The following is a 17,953-nucleotide window of genomic DNA, read 5'->3' as shown; positions in this document are numbered from 1 at the left end:
TGCTGCAGCGTTCACACTCTGAYCCAAAACTGAACATAAAAACACTGATGATGAAAAACCAGAATAAAACTAAACTGGTGTGAAATAGAAAAACAAAACCTAATTATATTATTTTGGACTATATTTAACTAGATTTTCATTAAATCTAAAACGTCAAGAACTCCACTGTTTGCATTAGGACAGATTTCAAAGTAAAAGGACAGACCAACCTGGGCTGCTTCGATCTGAGCCGTCAGCAGGTCTCAGAGTTTCTGCTCCGACTTCCTGCTGAAGTAAAACAGAGGCGTCCATCATGTCAAACTGCTTTAGATGCAAACAAAACCAGGAGATATTCCACTTTTTCATGTTTCATTTACAGCTTAAAATGAACAAGTCACAAGTTGACATAAGCAAAAATAACTGGAATGAAAGTAGTTAGGAGAAAATAAATCTTATGCAGTCTAATCCTCGTCTCAAAAGTAAATTTACTAAAGCAAATAAACATCATTAAACTATCCATGTAGATCCTTAAACACAAAACAGGTCATATAAAGATAATAATATTTAAAAAACATAATATCTTTGTAATTATACAGTATTCTATTGAATCAATATACTTCACTACACCTTCATAGAATATTATGTTTGATTGTTTTTGTTTTTCGAGTAAAATCTGATCTGTTCTGTAATGTATTTTAAACATAACTTGCAGAATATGATAGTAAACCAAGCTGTGAAATACATTTTAAGTTGAAGATGTTGGATCTGTGAAGCATTTTCTGTTTATAATTCTGAGCAGAAGTCAGAATTCATTTCTGATTTACTTAATTTCTGCTCTTTTTTTTTTAAATAAGCAGAAATGTAAAAAAAGAAATAAAAAAAGGAGTAGAAGTCTTGTTTCTGCTTATAATTCTAAGCAGAAATTTGTACAAAAATAAGTAAAAAACTAGTCACATGATCCTGCAGCGTTCACACTCTGATCTAAAAAATATATATATAGTTTTTTTAATCCCACACCTAATTCTACAGATATTTTTCTATTTTCTAAAGAATAAAACACTTTACCAGCGTTCCACCAAACTTCTACACAGTAGATATCAGATAATAGAGATGAGAATATTCTCCTCACCTCAGGCTTTGTGGAGGCCTCCTTTTCTTCTTCTTCTTCTTCATTTTGCCCCCCTGCTGTGACGTCTTCGCTGCTGCTCGTCTCGTCCTCTTTGGCTGCAGATCCGCCTCTCATCTCAGACTCTTTATCGGCCGTTTTCTGTTTCTCTGCTGGCGTCTCTTCTCCGTTGGTTTTAGACTCCGTTATCTCACTGGTCAAAACGTTATCTCTCCTTGTTGTCGGTTCTTCTTCTTGTTTATCGTCGCCTCCTGAGTTCCCAGCTGCTGTGTTTTCAGAGACGCTTGTCGCCAGGACGTCGTCGCTGCTGGTCGTCTCGTCGTCTTTGGCTGCAGATCCGCCTCTCGTCTCAGACTCTTTACCGGCCGTTTTCGGTTTATCTGCTAGTTTCTCTTCTTCTTCATTCAGTTCGTCTTTCTGATCCATTACACAATCGATCAGCTCTCCTTCCTCTTTGGACAACTTGTCTGTAGGAGTTTGGGTTTGCTGAGTGCAACTTTTGTTTTCAGTCTGATCTTCGGCTGAATCTGTTCCAACATCCTCTTCCTCAGCTGCTTCGGCCTGCTGCTGTTCACAGGCTGCAGCTTCCACACCAGCAGGTTGGGTTTTATCTGGAGCTCCCTCAGCCAGTCCTGGAACAGCGCCCCCTGCTGGGGGCTGCCTCTGCACACTGAAATTAAAAAGGGAAAATATTTCACCAGCTGCTACTTTTCCATGCTTTAAATCTAAATCCTTTGCAATTTTCGCCTTCAGATTTATTTTTCCACATTCTGTAAATATTTCAGTATTTATTCTTATCGTCAATCCATCGCATTGTAAGAAAGTGTCAAAAACTACCTAAATTATATTAACTTCATGTGTATATAAGTTATTTAAAGACAGAAGCTTCTCACCATGGAAAATCTAAACAAAAACATTCTAATAGTTTTGTTGTCCAATTAAAATATAAACACAAAATATTAGAGAGATATATATAAAGACCAACATTACTGTCAGATACTCACAGTCGGACATTTTTAACCTTGAACCTGTGGAGCAAAAGCAGAAACAGTTATTGAGGTTATTTAGACACAAACGCACTGAAGGTCCCACAGCTGAGCTGAGATCAGACTTTAAAGCTGATAGTGGTGAGAGTGGCTCTACTGCAACATATTTTTACTCAAGTAAAAGCAAAAAGTAGCCGTCCAAGAAATTACTCCAGCAGCTGAGTAACTGATCAGATTATCAATCATTTAATGTTTACAAATTACATCATCAGACAGAAAAATTTAAAGTTATGTGGAAATTTTGGTATTTTAAGGATGAAAATGACAATAATTCACATAACATAACAAAATCAGGGAAAATGAACAAAATCAGTTTCTTTCAATTAAAAAAAAAAACAAAAAAAAAAACGTAGGAAACTAAAAAACTGCAGTCTGAATTTTTGGTTAAAAACATGTCTGTTTTTCACAGAAAATCCAGAAATTTTACTCAAGTATGAGTAGAAATACAACATAATAAAATTACTTAAGTAAAAGCAGAATTTAGTAAAATTACTCCTAAAAGTACATTTTTCCAAAAATTACTCAAGTAAATCTGATTAAATGTAACTAGTTACTACCCAACTCTGCCTCTCTCTCACGGCGTGTTGCTTGGTTCACATGGGAAGCGGCGAACGACAGCAAAATGCGAAAGTTTCCCACGACAGCAACAAAAGTTGAACATTTTTAACTTTCTTGTGTCGAGTCGTTAACCCGCGTCTGCACATCTGAGTCCGCAAGCTCAAAATTTCTCTTGCACAAATTGTTTGAGGACAAGTCGCCTCATTGCACATGTTTAATAAGAAATGAACGCGGAGCGACATTTCTAAACTAACGATTGTGTTTTTATGCTGTAAAGCACTTTGAACTGCCTTGTAGCTGAAATGTGCTATAAAATAAACCTGATTGTAGTTAACTGACAGAAACTAAGGGATTCCAGAAGTTGACTGTGTTGATGACCTTTGAACTCTGATGACCTGACAAAGACCAACAATACTTTCAGATACTCACAGGTGGGCATTTCCAAGTTTCCTCCTGTGGAGCGAAAACAAACAGTTACTGAAGTTAAAACAGCCTGGAAGCACAGAGGGTCTGGAGACAAACGTACCAAACGTCTTTCTTCTTCTTCTCATCATAATCATTAATCTTCTTCTTCTCTTCCTCAGACAGACGGTTAAACAACAGGAGGTCCAACACCAGAGCTACGCTGCTGGAGTCACACATCTCTATGTACACCTGGAGCAGAAAGACGGGGGGAAAAATGTTTCTTCATTTGTCATTAAAGTGTGTGGATTTGCTGTTCGTCTTAAAAATGAAGATTGGGAAATAAAAGTTATGAAACCAAATTCAAGAATTAATCACTGGTTAGTGTTGGAGGATTTTTTCTTAATCTCCATTTTTCAAAGATCTTTCAGACTCTAAACCAGGGGTGTCCAAACTTTCGCAGGCCAAAAACCTCAATCTTAAGTCAAGCAGACTAAGTAGATCGATAATTATTCCAGGTCCAAAACCTGAAAGGGATTTTTATGACGGTACATTAGGGATGTTGTAGATGGTAAAAGATGAGCACATTTCTGCCAAAAACTCAGAAATTTTGTGATTAGTCTCAGAAATTTTCCAGAAAAATTTTCAAAAGAAAATCCGGGAATTTCCATGTTTTTTTTTTCTTTCTGATATTCGTCTAAAAAAGTTGTTTTTTTTAGCAAATTTTCTTGTTTTATCTAGGAATTTTCTGAGATTACTCTCAAAATGTTTGACTTCTTTAACATTTTACTACCTCTCTCTCTTTCTCTTTTTTTTCTACAACTGCCTTAATACGCCGTAATAGTTTTTGCACATTTGCTGTATTAAAATAAAGACATGTAGCTCTCAGTTTCTTTTGGGCTTGACTGAATAAACTTACTTTCAGTAAGTAGAACAGGATTTGCGTCACTTTGTTTCAAAATGCTTGCTATATTTAGCCAAGTTTAAGAAAGAATAAAAGCTGATTTGTCGGCTTTTCGGTAAAAGTTTCTTGGTTTTGCCTTTTCTTAAACTTTTGTTATAAAAACACAAACACTCTGTGTTGGTAACAATTTTTACCCTGATTACAAATTAAAAATCTCCATCAACATTTTTAAATTGCAGTTGAACTAAATCAGCCCACATTTTGGACACCGCTGATGTACAATGTTCTGCAGCGTCAGGCTATAGCAGGGGGTGAAAGCTAACGTACGCGTTCAGCGAGGACCAGGTAGTTGACAAACGGAGCGAGGGACGCGACCGCCATCAGAACGCTCTGAATGATGCTCAGGGTGGCGTCAGAGAAAGTCACACATATCAGCCGCTGACTGAGGGACTCGGGCTCTGAAACGTGCTACAGCAAACAGAATAAAGGAAAAATTAAAACAAATACAAGCCGACAACGAAAGAAGATCGGAATAAACGACCAATAACTTACAGCGTTGCTCCATCTCATCAGATTCTTGTACATCGTCTCCTGTAAAAGCAAAAAGATGTTTCATGCAACACACAGACATTTTTGAAAGAGTAAACATGCTGAGCTCTTATTGTGAGGAGCTCTGAGACTGTGCCAGTACCTCCGTGTCTCCTGGTTGCATGTCCTCTAAGACCAAGTGGACTTTGAGGACAAAGTCTTTGCCAGGAGAAGGTTTATGAGTCAAGTAGCCCTCGAGAAAGCTGCGGCAAGAATCCCAACAAGGGAAAAACACGAAGGCCTGCAGGAGACGGGACGGTTGAAGCATCAAAACAAGATGCATAAACAAGCCTTGATTTAAAATAAAAGCCTATTTGGCAAAGTTAATTTGTGCAGTTTTTATATTAACCTTTGAAGGTTAACAAACATAAAATGTGTTAATTTTTGTCGCAACAAGCCGATTCCCTCAGGAGTGTTCAAACTTTATGCCAAGTGGGTCAAACTGTTGACTCTAAAGCGGCTGCAATCTGGACTCGATCTTCACTGCAGATCCGAACCTTGAAAGGGATTTTCTGACGATGGATGAGGGCCGTTGTAAACAAAACAAAAACAAAAGAGTGCATTTCTGTCAAAACTCTCAAGTTTTATGATCTCAAAAAATTGTCTAGAAAACTTGGACATTTTCTAGAAAAATGTTCAAAAGAAAATTTTTGACATTTCAAATTCGATAATTTCCATTTTGTTTTTTTTTTGTTTTGGGTTTTTTTTTAGAATTTTTTTATGTAAATTTCACTCTCAGCAATTTATCACCTTCTGTTTTCTACAATGGCTGATACACCGTAGTGGTTTCTTCATGTTTGCTGCATTAAGACAGACGTGTAGTTTTCAGTTTCTTTTGGGCTCAACTGGATACGTTTATTTTCAGCACAAGAACAGGATTTGGGTCAAATTCTTTCAAAATGTTGCTGCATTTATCCAAGTTTAAGAAAGAATAAGAGCCAAGTTGGCTTTTCAGCAAAGGTCTATGGATACACTTGCTTTTACCTTTTGTTAAATCTTGGATATAAAAACACAAATACTTTGTTTTGTACTTTACATTTTCCTGTGTAAGATCTTTATCTGCATCAATGGCAAATTTGGAACATTTTTGATTTCCTGTTGGGGGCCAAAAAAAAAAAATCAGTCCAACGGTCCCAAAAGGCCCCCTGGCCACGCTTTGGACACCCTTGGACTAGACCATCGGGAACCTTATCTTCCTTACCCTCCTCTGCAGTGGCAGGACGTTCACAGACTGTGAGTGACCTTTGGTGAAATAACTCAAGACCAACTGGGCGTCAACATTTTGACTCCTTATCGATTGAGGGAAACCAGTCAGCATGACGGTGGAGAACTGGGAGGCCTGAGGGAGAGCTTTCTGCAGGAAAAGAAGAAAGAAACAGTTTAACATTTAAAATACCGTATTTTCAGCACTATAAGGCAACTAAAAACCTTCAATTTCCTCAAAAGCCGACAGTGCGCCTTATAATCCGGTGCGCCTTATATATGGACCAATATTGATCCACAACAAGTCTAGCTACTACGGTAAGCAGCCGCCGACTTCATTTTCGCCCATAGAAGAAGAAGCGCGCAGTGCATGCTGGGATAGTTGTCAGAACGCTGGWTTGTTAATAAAGTTTGACTGACCTATCTACCTACCGACCTGATAATCAGGTCGTCATTTAGCACCAAGTTCTCCACGAACATGCTGTGCGCGAACGGACCATCATCCAGTCACGCCCCGGCCCAGTCGCGGAAGGCTCTCCTCGCCAACCCGAATCGGACTGTTTTTTTGACATTCCATTTAGTGCAGCTCCATCTAGTGGATGCATAACGTAACTCCAGCCTCTACTGTAGCATCTATTCTATGCGCCTTATAGTGCGGCAAATACGGTAGTTTAAATGATAGCACACCAAACATCTCTTTTGGCACAACCCTAAAATAAACTTTTCATTCAGTAGGAAAAACTGACAGAAAAACTGAAAGGAACGTTTCACATATGCACACATTTGTTAAAGCTGGTAAGTATTTAAAATCACTATGAAAACACACAATCTGTGCTACATTAAGATCCTGTAAAATGTCTCACAACAAATGATGGTAAAGATGCTCATTGCTGTATAATTTGAGGACAAGAGATTATTATTAAAAGACTTGGACATTAAACGGACAGGTTGATATAAAAACAACAAAAAATAGAAAGTTGCAATCACCTTTATGTCGTTAACCTCTTTCACGGTCTGGAAAGCTAGAGGTGGAAAACAAGCACAATTATTCGCTCGGTCTGCTTTTAGCTTCTTCTGAATGTGTCTTTTTCAGTAGCAAGTTGTTTTTGTTACCAGGGATGTCAAACCACGGAGACATAGTGGGAAACATGTATGGCGGCGTTGACATCGTGACCCAAAATGGAGGATTGGAACAATCTTTGATGACACCGTTGGCAATAGGGATCCTCGCACTAGCGACAGCATCGCCGGTGTCTGGCAGAGCCTGAGCAGGAAGTTTGGGGGCTGAACATGAACACACAGGTGATTACAGCAAGTTGTCAAAATAACGTGCTAAATCTTAAATGTACACCTGATATATAAAAGTAAAAGGGATGCAGCGCTTTGCTAGTAATTGTCAACAGTACAACAACTAGATAAGGTTAGGAAAAAATATATTTATTTAGGAACAAAAATGAACACTTTTTGAAGGGAAGTTGGTCAGCTATGCTAGCTTGACTTTGACAACATAACATCTAGATGTGCTGTGGAATGCCATCTGCTTTGGTTCAGCTACAAAAGTTTAAAAAAAAGGCGACATATACAGCAACTCTGGCAGATCATCAGTAGAGCAGGTGTTTACTAGCTCATCAACCACCACAAGAAGAGCCGATAGCAGCGGAAGCTAATCTGCCACAGGGATCGCTTATTAGTAATCGCAAAATAAACATCAAGCCTGAAAACATAAAACTGTAACGGACCGAGTGTTCTGTTCTTTGTGTGGGAAATATTAGAGTGCTTTTTGGTGTTGAATCCTGAAACGTGTGGTGGAGTTGTCGGTTGCTATGGCAACGAGTCTCTGCATAGCGTAGCCGACAAAAGAGAATGAGAAAGACGTGGTTTTGAATAATTGTTCAATTGTTTATCTGCATTATTTTTCCCGTTGCTGTGGCGTACTGCACAGAATTCCTGCATCTCCATGTTTCATTTTGCTAAAGGAATCGTTCCATCGCTGCAGAATCGTCTCCAGCATTGTGTGCATGCCTGACAGGTGCTGGTGTGAACCTGAACGTCTACAACATGTCAACTGCAACAGGAAGTCAAATATGGAGCTGACTGCTTCAGATTTTCTGAATAATGGTCAAAACTAAGATCAGGAAAGTTATTTTTTTTAATTTTGTGTTGGGGTTTTACATTAGATATTACCGTAATCATATTTAGAGTAATATAAAGAGTGTCTACTGTGTAATTTTTTATTTCTTTAAACTCACGCAGAGCTACATTGGAGGCCAAAACCATTTTCAGCCTTTCCACGGTGTGTTTACGGCCTCGTTTCAGGAAGCTGTGCCAAACTCCAAGCCGATCTGCATCTTGCTTCGACTCAAACTCAACAAAAACCTGAAACACACACAGACAGGGAATAAACAGATGTATTTAAAATCTACGACTTTCTGTCAGGGCTGCACATTATAACAAAATCTTGTGATTACAATATGTGCCTGTTTTCCTCTTGTTATTGTCATCTGTGCTTCGTCACTCTGCAGCTTTTACCGTTTTGGGCAACGTCATTGTTGTCAGAGGTGAGCATCCGAAAATCTGAGACGCTAAATGTCCAAATATTACTTTAGCACTTAGAAAATGGTAGCACATTTCCACTAATCTGCTAATGCACTAGTAGTGGAGCACAGTTTTTTGTTTTCAACTTAGTTAAAAACAATTAGCTTACACTAAATTAATTTTTTGGGATAAATGCTGAAGCACTGATTTAAGTGGCTTTTTCACAAACTTAAGCTTTGGTTAGAATGTTTTTAAGTAGTTAGACAGTTGTGTTCATGCTCTTATTTTGAAGGGGGTGAAGGCTGTTTACACAGCAGTTCCGTTTCCTCTCACGTTTTTCAGCAATAATGCTGTGCAGCACCAGCATTAGCTTACGCTACGTACCTTGTTGGCGTAGCGCTTTAGAGTTAGCAGCGCTGATGCTTACGCACAGTTTGGTAGCAACTAGTTACATTGACATGAGTAACTTGTTTGACAAAACAATACTTTTAGGTCCATCTGATGATGTAATTTTTAAATATTAAATGATTGATAATTTGATCAGTTGCTCTGCACTTGAGTAGATTTTTTACCAAATACTTTTTTACTCCAACTTAAGAAATTTCTTGGACTTTTAACTTGAGTACAGAGAAGCTGAAGTGGTCCTGCTCTGACTTGAGCACAATGTTTAGATACTCTATCCAGCTCTGTGCTTATGGTTAGCGCTTTAGGTTTAGCCCTGCTACCCTTTTAGCTTGCAGTGCCCAAAGCTGACAGTAACCAACCATTGTACCACTTCAAACCGTCTTTTGCATAATGAAAATTGTGCACAACGATATTATATTCCTAACATATTGTGGAGCCTTGTGCCTTTGTGTGTGTTTGCACCTTGTTGAGCAGAGGCAGGAAGTTCCTCACAGAACCAATTTTCCTCAGAGTCGTCCGGAGGTCACGGGCCTCGCTGGGTGAGATGTGATGAATGCAGATTACTCTTTCTCCGTTATCAGTCATGTTCTAAAAACAGAGAGTGAACAATCAGAGCTGATACAAAACAATCCTGATAATCACAGCTGATGGTTCTCAGTTCATCTTAGGAGGGTGTTAAATAGCGGACCATCGCCTGAAAACACAACCTATGCTCAGAACTCAAGTAAGCATAAAGAATAAATACATTTATTCATGTTTTATGACATGTTTTAGTACTACTTACATGTTTTAAGCAGCGCATCAAAGCTTTGTAAAGGCTAAGCTGAAACAGAAAGTGTCCAGAGTAAGTGTTGAAGGTATGAAACATGAATAAATAATATACTTTAAACACACTTTATCAACTTATTAAAAATCTTTAGCCTAGGTATGTTCAAAGTGTGGCCCGGGGGCCATTTACTGTACGTGGAATAGCTATGTGTGGCCCCCTGATCTCAGCTCAACAGTGGCACAAATTTGGCCCTCAGGATTTGAATCCAGGACTTTCTTGCTGTGAGGCCCTGGTGCTAGCAACTCAACTGTGTCAAAACATAAAACTGTTAGCAGCTACAGACATCCTGACAGCTCATCTAAAAAGAGGCATGACAGACTGGCGAGGCTGGAAATCATCTCCAACAAATCAGCAATGAAAGAGTCGATTATCTGGTCACCTTTTGCGCATGAGTCACTTGTTCAAACCAGCATTTTCACATCTTAATGGTTATTTTCTCCCCATTGAAACAAGGTTAGAAAACGTGGTTTGTTAGGGATGAATGAAGAAATAGGCCTGTCTCAGTGACCCGTTTTGCTGGACGATATATTGTCCAAGTTAATGCGATAAAAGATATTTTGTACTTTTGACACCATTTTCAACTGATGTGATGTAATAAAGGCATAACAGTGCAAGAACACATTCTCAAAGATCAATAAACTTTAAATTCTAATGAACATTTAACTCTAGAAGTGGAAGATATTTAAATATCCAAAATAAACAAAAACAACAAATAATATGAATTATGAAGCCTGCAAATAAACTTCAAAGATTAAATAATCCTTCAAAAACATGTTTAGTTGAGACCAAAATACTAGACTGAAGAATTCTGTCATTCAGGTTTTGGTAGAAAGAGAGAAACGCTGAATCATGCAAATTAATTTGTTTTGATTTATCATGCAATTACTAGATTCATTGACTATGGAGACAGAAGTAATTTCCTACAGAACATGCTGATCTTTGTGTATACTAACCGATGTAGGCTTCCCGGGTTTCCAACCAGTCTGAAAACAGAGTTGAGATATTTTTTTACAAAAAGCTCATCCAATGACACACTGTTGGCATCATCCAGCGTTTATTCAGCTGTTTATTCAGATAAACAGCTGAATAAAGTGAGCATTGCACTGAAACACCTACCACTGCTCTACAGGCCTGTAGGGATAGTTTAGATCCTTTGAAAAACAAGCCGCGACTAAAATGTGCGAGAGCTTTCCTCAACCCTTTCACCTGCGGCATGAAAGCAACAGCCTGCAAGAAGAAGAACAAAACAGAAAAACTCATCAAAACGTGGATCTATCAAATGTGCTCAACCAGTAAAACCAAAACTTGAGTGGTAAAACGCAGATTTGACAGCAGATGCTCACCAGTTGTTTCTGAGGAATCACATAAATGTCAGAGCTGTTCCTGAACCCAAAAGGCTGGAGGAGAGCGACGACATCATCCTCTGTGTAGCAGCCGTCGTAGTACTTGGGAAGGTTGGTTATCAAGAGCTTCGGATTAAACAGAGCAGTTACATTAGGAAAGGGAAAAACCACATCATTGTGTTGATTAGGACACAGTTTGTGGGCTTGTATACGATTTAGACCAGAGGTGACCAAAGTTTTTGCCAAGTGAGACAAAATTGTTGACTCCAAAGTGTTTGTGGGCCAAAAGAACCTGAAATCAAGTAAAGTAGCTCGATATTTATTGTAGATCCAAAACCTGACAAGGATGACTGTGTATTAGGGCTGTTGCAGATGGAAAAAGGAGTACATTTTATCCTGTGATTAATCTAATAAATTTTCTAGAAACATTTTCAGAAATTTCCAAGTGTTTTTTAAAAGAAAATGTCTGATGGTAATATAAAAATTGGACTTTTTTTCTAGCAAATTTCCTTGTTTTTCTTGCAACAAACAACAAAGTTGTTAATTTGAGCGCAATATATTTTATGATATTGCGCTCAAACGTTCTGTTTTTTGGCAAAAATTTGCTCTTTTTTTTTTTATACAACGGCCCTAATACGCCATGGTGGATTTTTCATGTTTTCTCTATTGAAAGAAACACATGTAGTTTTCAGTTTCTTTTGGGCTCGACTGAATAAATGTATTTTAAGTAAAAAGAACAGGGTTTGGGTAAAACTTTTTCAAAATGTTTGCTACATCTAGCCAAGTTTAAGAAAGAATAAAAACTGATTTAAGTGCAGCAAAGTTGGCTTTTCAGTAAAAGTTTGGTTTTATCTTTTGCTAAAACATGGTTAAAAACAGGCGAATAATTAGTTTTGTACTTCACATTTTCCTGTGTAAGAAAATTATGTTGGTAATAATTTTTACCCTCATTACGAAACAAAAGTCTCCATCTGTATCTGTGGGCCAAATCTGTATCATTTTTGAACTGCAGTCGGGGGTTCGCACAAACGACAAACTTTTTACACCGCTGATGTAGATCAGACCACAGACGCCTACCTGGGGGTTATTTGTGAGCATAAAGTTTGTCAGGTGTTTTACTCATGTTCTGTGTGTCTAGTCCACCATTCACAGGCGACTTTGATTTCAATTAACTGCTGTTTCCAAACATCACTTATTGTGAAATGAGGTAGAAAATGGGACCATCTTTAAATCTGACTGGCTTAGGTCTTGGTCAGGGGGAAAAGTGAATTCAGCTTTCAGGAGTACTGATAAAAATAGATAGAAAGCTTACTTCTGGTTCTAAAATGGAATCTTTGGACTCAACAGGCCCTGGAAAGAAGAGTCAAATAAATAAAGTAAAAAACAAAACAATATTAAAATGAAAAGAACTGAATTGTAATGTTTACATACAAAGAAGTTTGGGGTCAAAGCATTTTTCTATCCTCTCCCCAATAGTCAGATCATCTGAGCAAATCACCGGCGCCGGCTTTTTGTTTGATGCTGGTTTACTTTCACCAGGTGTGATCGCCAGACCTTTAAATCAGAAAATGTGTCACAGGTGAAAACGGATATTAATCAAATATCACTTTTGGTTTGTCTTAAACATGACAAAAACAAATGAACCAAAGAACCAGAAATTCCCAACACAAACATCTGGAATTTCACCAGCAGACAGTTTTTTGGTCTTTGTGTCACCAACAATTAACTCTTAATTTGTCATAAGAGAAAAATATGGAGGCTAATTTTAAAAGTTACATTTTCATCAAGTCATTCAAGTATTCATAAGTGTCGCAGTTCTAAATTAAACAATAATGAATTACCAAGCTAAATATTTAGTTTACAACTATGTATTGTGCCAACTAAATCCTTGATAACTAGATATTCAGCCTGAAGTTAAATTTCCAACTAATTTACATTAAATATGTAGCTTTCAACTAAATACTAGATTTCTAACTAAATAGCTATCAAACAATTTTTTAGTTAGTTAAATTTTACAAACTAAATATTTTGCGTGATGACAAAATTATTTTGTAAACTATTTAACTTGCTAACTAAATATTTAGTTTGAAGCTAAATATGTATATTATAAACTACATATTTAGCTTGCTAATTAAATATCCAGTTTGAAACAATTTACAAATGAAACACCATTTAATTTATTTGCTTTTTTTACTTTTCTGAACGGCAAAATAACCCAAATTACACCTATTAAATAAAGTTTCCAAGAGAAATTTTGTGATAAAAAGCAAAAATCCTCAACAAAGATTCCTTTCTATACCTACTAAGTAGTTTCCCACTTACATTTTAGCTCAGTTTCATTCTTTGGTTTCTCCTTCACTTTCAGGGCTTCAATTTTGTTTGATGGCTGAGATTTCCTGTAAGGAACAAAGTGAACTGATGTCAGCTCAGATATAAACATAAACTAAAGGAGCAAATGGGTGAACCATCAGAAATATTACAAGGAGGACAGATTAAATTAAATATTAACATAAAGAATACATCATACATTTCCGTAGCCGTTTTCTGCTCAGTTGAAGTCACAGGAGGCTTCTGGGGTCCAGAAGACTGTAAATAGAGAGTATTCTATTTAACACAAGCAAACTGATTAAAATACAATAAAGAAGCTTCCTATGTAACAACAGAAATCTCTAATGTATGAAATCTGCTTCTTAAATTGTCAAGTGTTGTATTTACATCTTTGAACATCTTTAAATTCACATTAAAACCACAAACTTATGTGGAAGGAAAGTGATGTAGTAATAAAATGTAAGTAGACTGGCGAGTTAGGAGTTGGAATAGTAGATTTCTGGAAAAATATCACAAAGGGTCTGAGAAGTTGCTAAATTTAGCAACAAAGTTGTTAATTTGACAACAGATCTTCTCTGTTCCCACTCATTCCCACATTTGGTCACACTCATCAGTGTCTTGGCTCCGCCTACTTTAGAGAAATTTTTTAAATCTGTCCGGAGGCGGAGTTTATGCTTTCACAGGGGGTTTACAATTTAACAAAACGTAACAGATGTGTGCAGTTTGTCGCAAGTATGCAGTCAAAAAAAAAAAAAAACGTTTTGCCACTGTATGTATAACAAAAATAATTAAGTAACAAAACCTTGTGATTTGGCGGGAAACTGGCTGTGCTTTTAGTCTGAGGCGCCTCTGATGATCCGGGTGTTGAAGTTAACTTGTTGAACTCGTCCAGGAAAACCGGAGTCAGAGTTTTCACCACGCTCTCTACATCTATCTGCTTTGACAAAGACTGGACAGCTAGAGACAGACAAAAGCACACTTTAATGTAGCAGAGTTAAAGAATTGCAAAGAATTTAGTGTAAAAGAGGAAAACAATGGCAAAAAAATGAGAAAATATATCATGTTTTTAGTCTGGATTCTTCTGGTTAAAGCTGAAGTATGTAACTTTTATTAATAAAAATGTTTTTGTTTTATTTACATATTTGCTAAAAGTGTTAGTGCTGTCAATCACTCTTAGCGCCGTCAATCATTCTGCTCACACTCATGGCAGACTCGCTAAGGCTTGTTAGCATGACCACTGATGACGATGGATAAAAAGTTTTCATTGAACTTTAAGTTGTTTCGATAACACTTTATATGAAGGGGTGTGAATAAGACTGTAATGACACTGTCACAAACACGATATAACACCTGTCATGAACATCAGTAAGTCTTCATGAATATTTCTGACTGTTGTCATAAAGTGTCAAAAATCATGACACTTTTAATACAAAGTTGGCATTATTCAAAATGTCTGTCATGACAACTTGACATTAATCTAGACAAAATTGTCTTCGTTATGACAACTTGTCATTTTGTTCAGCTTTAGTTATCATGCTACTTGTATTAAGAAATAATTGTATTGCACTTTATAGCAACCAGTCATGTTAACTAGACATTTGTCTGCCAGTCTACCATTCTGACAGTGTGTAGAAAGGGACATTTTTGGAATGGTATTTAATTAAATGCTGAATTATGATGACATTGTCTTTTGTTTTGGTTCTTTTTTTTAAGTGACCACAATGAATTGAGTCATCACCGACTATGAGAATGTCCAGAAGAGATTCCCTAAGTTTGAATTCATGAAAAGGCTTTCACCATGATTAAATATTGCAAGAACACCTGTAATTTCAGAGCATTTCTGGCCACATTCAAAGAGCTGCTTCTGGGAAATGAAGACAAGAAGAAGATGTCCTGTTTTCAGAGCATTACAGGAAGGCTATTACAAAGGATATGGCTGACATAATTAAAGCAAAAAATTTTACTGTTGAAAGAACCTATTTTCTTAAGTTAAAGAGTAAGTAATTCTGTTTTAATTTTTCAATCAGTATTTCAGAGTACCAATATATTGACCAGACGTTAAACCCTCTGTTATCTTAGAAGAAGTTATCTTTTGTTTTATTCCAATGTAGAAAGGGTTTGTTCTACAGTTATGATGGTAGTTATAAGTAGTCCAGTGTGTTTCACTTCACTTGAGGTAAGACCTAATATCAAATGTTGGCATAGCATCTGACACTGCAATAACACCAAATTACATCTTTATAATTGTTGCTACTAGTTTCACTTTACTTGAGGCAAGAGTCAATATTAATGACACTGTAGTGACACTTAATGACATCTTCATAACTGTTGTTACTTGTTTCAATTGAGGTAAGAGATAATATTAATGACATCTTCATAACCGCTGCTACTTGTTTCACTTGAGGTAAGAGATAATATTAATGACACTGTAGTGACACTTGATGACATCTTCATAACTTACTCGTTTCACTTTACTTGAGGTAAGAGATATTAATGACACTGTATTGACACTTGATGACATATTCATAACTGGTGCCATTTGTTCCACTTTTGTTGATGTAAAATAAATTGTTAATGAGTTTGTCATTAAATCATTTGACAGTGTAATAAAGCTTAATGAAATCATTATCGCTTGTCCTACTTGTTTCGCTTTATTTCAGGGAGTGGAAATATTAATCACCGTTTTGTTAAAGCTTTTGCTAGTGTAATAATTAAATCATTACGACTACAGATATGACAAATTTATGTCAGATCATGATTTCTTGGTCAATGACAAGTTGTCATAAAGACAATTTTGTCTATGTTAATGACAAGTTGTCAAAGACATTTTGAATAATGTCAACATTGTTAAGTGTCATGATTTACTGAATGACACTTTATGACAACAGTCATATATATTCATGAAGACTTACTGATGTTCATGACAGGTGTTATGTCATGTTTAGGACAGTGTCATGACAGTCTTATTCACACCCCTTCAAAGAAAGTGTTACCGTTGTTTCTTTTAGCAGCACGTACATAAGTTTAACTGACAGCTAACACCGTCGTCTTGGCTCTGATTGGATGTGTTTGACTGGGAGAGGGGAGTTTTTTCAGAAATATAGTAGCACTATGAGGAGGCGGAGGAATTTTCACAGATTATCTGCCTCATATTATTCTGTCACAACATGGTGACAATTTTTTTTTAAAAATAAATAAAAAAAAACTTTAAAAAGCTACATATCACAGCTTCAACAGAGTAGCAATTTAATCGTCAGGAAGCTCAATTACGGCTAATCCAATTCCCATTATGTGTCTAACCTGATGATTGAAGCAGTTTCTTCACCAGTGTCTCTACTCTGCTCTCATCCTGAGGGACCGATGTCTCTCCGGACATTTGTTTCTCGCCGCTTCCACTTGGTGACAGCGGATTCTTGCTGCTGCTTTTGGGTGAAAGCTGTCTCTCGGAAGGCATTCCTAGAGAGTACAGCTGCGCTTCCTTAACGCTTAAAATGGAATGTCTGGAGATCCCCAAGGGGAGAGGAGGTGGACACGGGAGAGAGGAGGTGGTCACGGGAGAGAGGAGAGGAGGTGGACCCAGGAGAGGTGGTCTACATCTCTCCTGGGAGGAGCAGAGAGGTTGACCCTGGGAGGAGGTGGACCCTGGGGGGAGGAGGTGGTCCCAGGAGAGAGGAGGTGGCCCCAGGAAAGGTGGTCCCATGAGAGGTGGTCCACCTCTCTGCTGGAAGGAGGAGAGAGGTGGTCCCTGGGAGGAGGTGGACCCAGGAGGGAGAAGGTGGTCCTGGGAGACAGGAGGTGGTCCCATGAGAGGTGGTCCGTGGGAGGAGGTGGACCCAGGAGGGAGGGAGTGGTCCCAGGAGGGAGGTGGACCCTGGGAGCAGTTGGATCCAGGAGACAGGAGGTGGTCCCGGGAGACAGGAGGTGGTCCCATGAGAGGTGGTCCCTGGGAGGAGGTGGTCCCAGGAGGGAGGGAGTGGTTCCAGGAGGGGGGTGGACCCTGGGAGCAGTTGGATCCAGGAGGCAGAAGGTGGTCTTGGGAGACAGGAGGTGGTCCCATGAGAAGTGGTACCTGGGAGCAGTTGGACCCAGGAGGGAGGGAGTGGTCCCAGGACAGAGGAGGTGTTCCCAGGAGTGTTGATCCTAGGAGAGGTGGTCCTCCTCTCTGCTGTGAGGAGAAGAGAGGAGTCCCCTGGGAGGAGGTGAACCCAGGAGGCAGAAGGTGGTCCTGGGAGACAGGAGGTGGTCCCATGAGAGGTGGTACCTGGGAGCAGTTGGACCCAGGAGGAAGGAGGTGGTCCCAGGAGAAAGGAGGTGTTCCCAGGAGTGGTGGTCCTTCTCTCTGCTGGGAGGAGGAGAGAGGTGACCCCTGGGAGAAGGTGGACCCAGGAGGCAGAAGGTGGTCAAGGAGGAGATAGGAGGCGGACTTCTCGTACCGTGGAGAACAAGATCGAGACCTAAACAGAACGAAAAGTCATGGATGATGACACAAATCTCAACTGTTGAGTCCAATGTAAAGTAATAGTTCCTCCAACAGACCTGAGGGTGTGTCTATAACTGTAGGAAGACCTGGATGGGCTCAGGCACCCGTCTCTTCTGTCCTCAGAGCTAGAACAGTCTGAAGTGGACGTCGATCTACTCCTGGATTTACGGTGCTGACGATACGGGCTGTGCGAGCAAGAACTAGAGTCTCTTCTGTGACAGCGGTCG

The 17,953-nt window shown here is 38.6% G+C and overlaps 1 protein-coding gene across 1 annotated transcript in view; it reads right to left on the bottom strand.

Moving 5' to 3' along the window:
• LOC103480639 (uncharacterized) overlaps positions 1-17,947 on the bottom strand; it is a 23,035-nt gene extending 5,088 nt beyond the window's left edge. Inside the window, exons 1-24 of the mRNA XM_017310591.1 lie at positions 17,783-17,947; positions 16,547-17,700; positions 14,049-14,203; positions 13,446-13,504; positions 13,241-13,314; positions 12,350-12,472; positions 12,231-12,268; positions 10,919-11,044; positions 10,692-10,802; positions 10,529-10,558; positions 9,531-9,569; positions 9,209-9,334; positions 8,056-8,182; positions 6,920-7,090; positions 6,794-6,828; positions 5,805-5,957; positions 4,707-4,844; positions 4,568-4,606; positions 4,343-4,483; positions 3,236-3,363; positions 3,139-3,162; positions 2,110-2,133; positions 1,109-1,775; positions 210-267 (exon numbers count right to left, since the gene is read on the bottom strand). Of these exons, the coding sequence (XP_017166080.1) occupies positions 210-267; positions 1,109-1,775; positions 2,110-2,133; positions 3,139-3,162; positions 3,236-3,363; positions 4,343-4,483; positions 4,568-4,606; positions 4,707-4,844; positions 5,805-5,957; positions 6,794-6,828; positions 6,920-7,090; positions 8,056-8,182; positions 9,209-9,334; positions 9,531-9,569; positions 10,529-10,558; positions 10,692-10,802; positions 10,919-11,044; positions 12,231-12,268; positions 12,350-12,472; positions 13,241-13,314; positions 13,446-13,504; positions 14,049-14,203; positions 16,547-17,495 (3,535 nt within the window). The 5' untranslated portion in view covers positions 17,496-17,700; positions 17,783-17,947. The remainder of the gene's footprint in view (positions 1-209; positions 268-1,108; positions 1,776-2,109; positions 2,134-3,138; positions 3,163-3,235; positions 3,364-4,342; positions 4,484-4,567; positions 4,607-4,706; positions 4,845-5,804; positions 5,958-6,793; positions 6,829-6,919; positions 7,091-8,055; positions 8,183-9,208; positions 9,335-9,530; positions 9,570-10,528; positions 10,559-10,691; positions 10,803-10,918; positions 11,045-12,230; positions 12,269-12,349; positions 12,473-13,240; positions 13,315-13,445; positions 13,505-14,048; positions 14,204-16,546; positions 17,701-17,782) is intronic.
• Between the last annotated feature and the right edge of the window lie 6 nt (positions 17,948-17,953).

Source organism: Poecilia reticulata, linkage group LG18, assembly GCF_000633615.1.
Source record: "Poecilia reticulata strain Guanapo linkage group LG18, Guppy_female_1.0+MT, whole genome shotgun sequence".
Taxonomy (NCBI): domain Eukaryota; kingdom Metazoa; phylum Chordata; class Actinopteri; order Cyprinodontiformes; family Poeciliidae; genus Poecilia; species Poecilia reticulata.
This window is presented reverse-complemented; position numbering and strand designations above follow the sequence as displayed.